The 8,258-nt window shown below is 32.6% G+C and overlaps 1 protein-coding gene across 1 annotated transcript in view; it reads right to left on the bottom strand.

Moving 5' to 3' along the window:
* Nucleotides 1-4,175, bottom strand: part of LOC106101775 — a 6,128-nt gene extending 1,953 nt beyond the window's left edge. The window contains exons 1-8 of the mRNA XM_013281110.1: nucleotides 4,069-4,175; nucleotides 3,695-3,766; nucleotides 3,550-3,593; nucleotides 2,472-2,593; nucleotides 1,772-1,881; nucleotides 1,353-1,447; nucleotides 438-496; nucleotides 4-44 (exon numbers count right to left, since the gene is read on the bottom strand). Of these exons, the coding sequence (XP_013136564.1) occupies nucleotides 4-44; nucleotides 438-496; nucleotides 1,353-1,447; nucleotides 1,772-1,881; nucleotides 2,472-2,593; nucleotides 3,550-3,593; nucleotides 3,695-3,755 (532 nt within the window). The 5' untranslated portion in view covers nucleotides 3,756-3,766; nucleotides 4,069-4,175. The remainder of the gene's footprint in view (nucleotides 1-3; nucleotides 45-437; nucleotides 497-1,352; nucleotides 1,448-1,771; nucleotides 1,882-2,471; nucleotides 2,594-3,549; nucleotides 3,594-3,694; nucleotides 3,767-4,068) is intronic.
* Nucleotides 4,176-8,258: the final 4,083 nt, after the last annotated feature.

Below are 8,258 nucleotides of genomic sequence, written 5' to 3'. Positions count from 1 at the left end.
CACCCCCTGCACCACCGGCACCAACATCGCTCGGATTCAGATTTCTAAAGATAACAAATAAAAAAAAATAACCTATTGGGAAATTGGGAGAAAATCTACTATCCACGTGAAATAAAAAAACATAGCCTACTGATGACATGGCTTTTTAATGATGAAAGAATTATTTAAATCGGCCAGTACTTTTTGAGTTATTTTAATACATACAAAAATGCAAAAATACAATCTTTCCTCTTTATAATATAGGTATAACTAAAACAATAAAAAAACAGCTTCCATTACATTTATGTCAAATTTCATCGAGATCAGTTCAGCTGTTTAGGCTACAAACATCCATCTAAACTTACATATTTATAATATTAGCATAATAAGATTAACAAAATAATTATAAATACTAAGATAAAATAAGAAATACTAAGATTTTTATATAAAAAACGTACTTAGCTTTCTGTAAGGCTTTGGCTCTTTCTAATATTTCCGCAGGCGAAGGCGCTGGCTTCTGTAAAAAACCATTTCTTTTAAAAATAAAAACTAAAGTAATACACTCTAGAAGAAACACATTAGTATCTATACTAATATAATAAAGCGTAAACACACTACTTTGTGACGTAAGATGTCAGCAATCATAGGACATTTTTGAATAATTCTTTCTTTAATAAAAAGCCCTACACTTACGACAAGCTTTAGGCTATACATTTTTATGCTATTAACCTTAGGAAGTAAATAAATTGGAAAAATCCTTTATGTAGGAAAGGGACCATACACTACAAGCTGCCAACATTAAGGGGATTATTGCTGCTGGGACTCCCCCGACACTGCAGTGCGTCAGAGATGTTTGCGCAAACGCGGATTGACGGCTTCAACGCCATACTGCGCAAACATACGGCCTCTCTTTTACGCTGAGTTCGGGAGAGTACCAACAGCATCCTAAGAGGGCTTAGTGAGAAGCCCGACTGCCCGATCATAGGGCACTGGCGGCGCGTACATATGCGCGTAGCCGACATCGGGTCCCCTAGATCGTTTTAATTTTAGTTTCTCCTTTTTCTTTATATATGTGTGTATAATGTAATATAATATGTATTGTTCTTGTAAATATCATATGTGTAATATTCTGTTACATGAGTTAAATAAATTATTATTATTATTATTAAGGAAGCAAGGTTATTGTAACGGTAATTATGACAATTACAACTGAGATTTAGACAAACATAAACAATAAAATAAAGTTTTTTAAAATTTAATGCCGATGAAGCCTCAAAGGAAGAGCTAGTCTATGATAAAAAAACTCTATTTCATTACAAGAGATTTTAATTATTATTCTATGTACAAGCAACATTATAGTAAAAATAGCTTACCAATGGTGATGGTTTCTTTATCGGAGACTGCTGTAGGAACATTAACGGACCATCTGCACCCTCCATCATCACATATGTCTCTTGGTTCTCCGAATCTAATACAATAAATAAAAAAAGTCACTGTCAAACTGTGAACATTGGCAGTTTCACATTTAACTAATATGAACAAACAGATGTGACCTAGAAAATTACTTTATTCATCCTAAGCTACCTAACAATTTAAATCCCATTAAAATCGGTATAACTTGACAATTCAGAAATTACCCGAAACAAACAGACTTACAAACATTTAAAAAACTTCTTTTTCAAATAAGAAGCACATATAGAGGTAAGCGATATAAATTGTCGTAATATAAAATATGGTTAAAATACATAATTGTTAAAGTTAAAAAAATTGTTAGTAAAATTATCAAGTTTACCTTCACCATCTTCAGTGGTTTGCAAAACACAAGTGACCGTTTCACCTTCATTGCCCTCCGAGGAATCTGCATTGCTCACCAACTGATATGACTCCTGGCCATCTTCACTCCTGGAAAAATAGACATGCCATAACAAGGGTGGAATTACCATAAAAAATTAGGAAAAACATTCAGTCCTGCTTACCCCGAAATTTATTTCATCATTAAAAAAAAAACTTAATAAAAAACATATAAATATAACTAATAATAAAAATAAACTTAAAAAATTGTTGAAAAATCACATCAAACTTACATCTTACTAATATTATAAATGTGAAAGTTTAGATGGATGGATGTTTGTTAGAGTTTGTAACCTAAACAGCTGAACGAATCTCGATAAAATTTGCCATAGACGTAGAGGATAGTCTGGAAGAACACATACTCACTTTTATTTTTTTAATTCCACGCGGACGAATTCGCGGGCGAAAGCTGGTATTAACATTAAATTTAAAACTAGCTGTTGCTCTTGAATTCGCCTGCATGAAATTAAAAAATATACCCTATTTTACTCACATTTAAATTACCTTTTTAACGCTGAATGAATTTTTAAAATCGGCCCAGTAGTTTTTGAGTATTCAATACATTAAAAAATACAAATCTTTTCTCCTTATATTAGTATAGTTTACATGAATAAGATAATTTTACTATTAAAAAAACTTACCTAACTAAAGTCAAATTCAATAAATCCACCATCATATTTTTACTGGAGTCCAGAACTTGCATATATTTCAGGCCCTCCGTACCATCTCCTGCTTCCAGCACATGACCATTTAAACTCTCCAGCTGTAATTACATTGAAAATGTGACAATGATATATGTTTCCGATCAAACCTGAATACAAGAGAATCCAAGCATCCACAACATTTTTCTTACTGAAAGTTCCTCTCAAATCTGGGTATCTCGCTTATAAAGGTTTCTTCCAATTCTCGCTTATGTTTTGACTGTATGCAAAATAATTACAGACTTACCAGATTAGACGAGACTTGAGAACTGCAGAGGGTAAGCTAAGTGAAAGGTAAAAACTAAGTTACAGCTATAAGAGCAGTACTTAAGTTATAGTACTTTAAGTAAGCTGGAGCCTACAATGAGTGTGAGAGTAAAAAGCTAAATGTACTTAATGGTTGTTAACAAGCTTAATATTTTACTGGTATAGTTAAATCATACTAATCGTACTAATGTTATAAATGCGAAAGTTTAGATGGATGGATGTTTGTTAGAGTTTGTAGCCTAAACGGCTTAACAAATTTCAATGAAATTTAGTATAGATGTAGAGAATAGTCTAGAAGAACACATAGCCTAATCACTTTTGTTTTTTTTAATTCCACGCAGATGGAGTCGTGGGCGAAGTTTAGTACTTTATATAAATAATAGTGTATATAAGTGAATGGGAGTGTAAATTTGGGACATCCCGAACATACTTATACTGTAATGAATCTTTCTATCTCAAATAAATGTAGTATAAAGTTAAATTCAGGAATAAACTGAGTATAAGCAAAATTTGTACTAATATTTGCTTATAATCTGTCTATTCCTAAATTTAAATTTACACTGCGTTTATTTGTAAGGCTGTATTAGTGTGTTTGAGATGGATGTGCATGTAAGCATGGATATTCAGAAAAGTTGTGTCAGGACCGCACCAAATATTGGTAGCCTCTGCCTACTTATCTGTTGTATGTAACAGATCCCTTATTTACCAATATCATAGACATTGTACGAAAATGTAGATGACAAGTGCTCACCTGTGCTTTATCAAATGAAGTCACCTCAACAATTTCTAATTGATCTAAAAACAAAATAAATCATGTATAATCAAGAATATGGTGTGTACAGCATAATTAATTAACTTGGGCAACATAAAAAATGTATTTTTGTTACTATACATACCATCTTTGAATTGTGAAGATAGCATCTGTGCAGATGATTCCCCATGTTCCTCGTCCGACATTTTTGTATAGCCTGAAATGCGAATTATATTTAAAAGTGAATATACTTCTATATATTAGATTATACTGGTTAGATGGTTTTTGTAATGTCTCAATATGGGTATGCGCCAGACAACGTATGTTCTTGGACATAGCGAAAAACTGTTGTTAGCCTAAGCAATTAAGAAACTCATGTGTTTATTGTGGTTATGATAACCTGGTCAATTAATTTAATATTATATTATAAAATATCATCAATTGAAATTGATTTTATTTATTTAATGTATTAATGTAATGGAATTTTTTGACATTAGCTGTAGAGCCACGCGTACGTACATTTTGATCATGATATATTATTGTGTTTACAATTTAGGATATTAGGAAGTAAACTTCACAAAAATATTGTAAATATTATTGAATTAAGCAATTTATAGACATAAACAGTACGTCAAATGGTCAAAAACAAAATTTTATTGCAACACTACCTTTCGTGGTGTTTCTATAATGACGATAATTTGTTTATTGTTAAATTGCAACAATCTACTACTGCCGTTTAATGGCAACAATATTCTTGATTTGAATGAATAAAACTAATGGAAAACTTAGTAAAGCACCACTGTTAACAAGTGAGAAAACAATTACAAATGTATTAGTGCAATATCGCCATTGTCAAACTTGTTGAAACATTTTCTCTTGAGCAGTTTTATTTCTATCGTGCAACGATGTAAAACAATTAATCCAATGTTGCCATAGTTAAAAATTCTAAACCATTTCCAATGTTTCGCTTTTAAAAATGAAATTGTTTCATTAAATACTAGTGAATTGGCTTTGATACAACATTTTCTAGTCGCCGAGGCGATTTATGTTTTGTCCTAAATCTTATACATTAATACCCACTGTTTTTCGTGAATAATGGAACGTAAAGTTAGTATAACCACCTGTTTAAGTATTAAATGCGGACTACACCCCACTTCCCAAAACAATGACACCAATATGAATTTCTTCGCAATTTTAGGGAAAACCCGAATAGAAGATTAATTCTCAAATAGTGATATGAGTCTATTTTTCTTCTTATCCACATGGTATGAATTCTCATGGCGAAAGCGTAACGGTTTCTTTATTTTTCACTATGGCTTAAAAAGGAATTAACCAAATTACTTTTAATAGGGTATAGCTAGGTAAAAGCTGTAGCAGATATGGTAAAGTACAAATAATACGTTGAGGATAAGTAAAAAGCACAAGTTTTTCTTTATCTATTTTATTTGAATTTGCGCCGAAAAGAAATCAAATGGTTTTATCGCAAATCTTCACAAAATAAGTTTTGGCGGGAAACGAATTGAAATGGGGAAAACTGAAAAGCCAACCTGGGGATACTAAATGGAGACAGAGATATGCACGAATCAATACTGAACACTTAACTTCCACAGACGAAGTTCCCTTTTCACTCGTTATCCCTTTCTCTCTCACGAAAACTGCGTAAGCCAGATTGAAAATTGGAAATTTAAAGAATACGCTGAAATTAAGCAAAAATATGAAATAAATCAATGGAAATATGAATAGTTGGAGTGAATAAATGTTCCTTATGTAGAATATTAGTCATATAATCAATTGATGTCGATGTTTTCGAAGAAAGTTCTAACTCACGCTATCGAAATTTATTTTGTATCTGAGTATATATAGCAAAATTGAATATCACTGGTTGGGAGGTCCGTAGCTACTCCGTAAGCCGGTGTTGCGAGGATCCGGTCTAACTCCTCGCTACAGTTATCGATATCGGTTAATAATAATTTAAGTGGTACGCAGAATGCACCGAAAATGATTATGATAATAAATGCTAAAGGAGAGCGTTGTCTCTCACCTCCACGGTAGTAGCTAATACGACCTCCTTTTTGATTTTTTTTTAAATTACCGTCTCAATTTTTTTTATTATTATTAATAAAAACATAACCATCATAGGTGTATTATATTAAGATTCACAAAAATTATTCGACTTCAAAAAAGAATATATTTCCAATTCGGCCTTGCTTTTTTTATAGATAACAGAATTTTAAATAAATAACCTTATTATTTCACAGTTTTATTTCAATAATCGCCTCCATAGTTTTTCATACATATTCTGTTTTAGAATTATTTAAACGCCAGTAGATGTCGCTTAAATGTATTAGATTTTTACATCAAGCAAATGAGCATTTATTGGCTGAATTAAGAAAGTGTAGGAGAATTTGTTATGGAATTCAATATTTGTAATCCATAATGGCATTCATCTAATCCATATGAGAAAATAAAATATTAAAGTTGACTCTTGAAATCTCATAAGTAAAATGGTTTTCGAACCTTATACATAATTCATAAAGAATAGAAAAATATAGCCAACAATAGAGATAAATCAGGATATAAAAAATTACATGCCCAAAATGGTAATGATTCCTTTTTAAACATGGATGTATGTTATCACCACCACACATTATGCCAGTTGTATGCCAACACTGATTTTCATAGCTACTTGCCTACGTTACTGGCGTGTTGTAAACAAGACATAAAAATGCAAAAGGAAAGTCGGAGCGGCTACATCGGTGTCTGTGAGAAGTACTCTCGTTTTAGTTTTAAAGAACTGTTTTATTTTATTCCATTTCAATATGATACCCATACATGACGACATTGATAACGACGACATATTCAGAGGTGGAGGATTAGACCGGCCCTCACACCAGTACCGGTTTACCGTGTAGCCTAGGACTCCCCCAACAGTATAGGTGTCGGTTTGTATATATACTTATAATTTTAAACACTTTGAAAGCGTGTTTCAGCTCTCGCTTTCTGATTGGCTGGCATCGAAACGATCTAAACGTCCGGCGTCATAATAGTGATGTGCAACGGTTTTACACAACCACCATTTTTACACAATTTATTTTCGTAACAACAAAAATGTTGAGTTATGAATGTTGCTACTTATTAGATTTCAATTGGAATTTTCAATAAGAGAACCAGATTTCTATGTATATTCGCGTTTTCCCAGTTATTTAGGGTCGGACTTCCTTGTCTAAGTCTCCAGACAGCACGAATCTTAGAGGCTTGTTCGTCAAGTTTTATTTCCTCACTATCCTTTTGAACCGTCGTCTGCCAAGAATTAGGTAGTCTTCCGCGAGTTCGCGTCGTCGTCGGCATGTTTATGGCTTATTTAACCATATGATTTTCAGGTCGATTCTGAACATGGTCCTACCAACGTAGACTTCTCTCTTAGTTTTTCCGAAATGGGAGCGACTTTAAAACTTCCTCTGACATATTCGTTTCTAATTTTATCTATTAGGGTGACACTCGCTGTTATAATAAGAGAACTAGATAATTTCACATAATATGTTACTTCAAAGTTTATTTCAAATTGAATTTTGTTGTAAGGTATGCAAAAATAAATTATGGCCCATCACTACTTCACTCCCACCTGTATCGTAATTGATGTTAGAGAACACAATTTGCATGCAAGTATAAAGGCATGTGAAGTCGTCTTTTCATTTGAATTCGCGTTTTATCAATTACCTCATTTATTTTTATCAATTGAGTTTTTTTAAATACCTTTAACTACATTTTATTCATAACACCGTTTAAGACTAGCAGCCTTTCACTACACATTTAAAAAACAAATGAAGATTATTTACGTCCGCAATATTTTTGAAATTAGAATGTTTCTATTTAATTCATTGGTACTCACACCGACCTTTCTTGTCAATTCAACATATTTTAAACAAAGGAGCCCTATAATTTACGGCGATATCATCTATCGGATGTTTTTGGCATCATTCGAAAGTCAGGAAATTACATTGTAGTTCATAAAAATTATTATAGATGGAGCTCCGATAAATAAAGTGTAGTCATAATCAAACTATTAGATTGCAATATGAAATGATTGAAATTCTAATCCTAATATAGCTTAACTAATTAAAAATATATATTGGCATTTTTTCTCAATCTAATAAGAATCAATAATTGTAAGGAATATCATCTCTACCAATTATAACATGTATACTACCAGACTAGTACAGAAGCTAAAACAATAAAGGCTACAAGAAAATTAAATGCCTAATTTTGCCTAATTTTAGTCCCTTTCTCTTTACCATCCTTTTCTTATAAGGAAAGGATGGGAAGAGGAAGTTGATTTGACCGTGGAGGAGCTGCATAGGAAGGGGAAATGTCCTCTTTATGTGCGTCTCCTCCTCCGTCCAATAAGGTACGCAACGCATCTGCAATTGCGGATGTCTATGGGCAGCGGTTGCTTCGCTATTGTCGGATTTAGGTGGCCGCTTGCTCGTTTGCAACCTTATGTTATAAAAAAACTCGGGAAATAGATCATTGTCCAGTTTTTGGTAGAGAAATTAACCAATGTTCCTATTTCAAATTAGGAAATTAAAGAAACATCGGTGCAATAACGTTCATTTAAAATTGAGCAGATCTTACACGACTACATTGGACTGCCTCGGACAATTTTTTACTTTCTATTCAAGCTTTACGCTACGTTGAACTTGTTAAGGCGA

Source organism: Papilio polytes, unplaced genomic scaffold (genome assembly GCF_000836215.1).
Source record: "Papilio polytes unplaced genomic scaffold, Ppol_1.0 DF823935.1, whole genome shotgun sequence".
In the NCBI taxonomy this organism is placed as follows: domain Eukaryota; kingdom Metazoa; phylum Arthropoda; class Insecta; order Lepidoptera; family Papilionidae; genus Papilio; species Papilio polytes.
The sequence above is the reverse complement of the archived record's forward strand: the minus strand, read 5'-3'. Positions and strand labels throughout refer to the sequence as shown.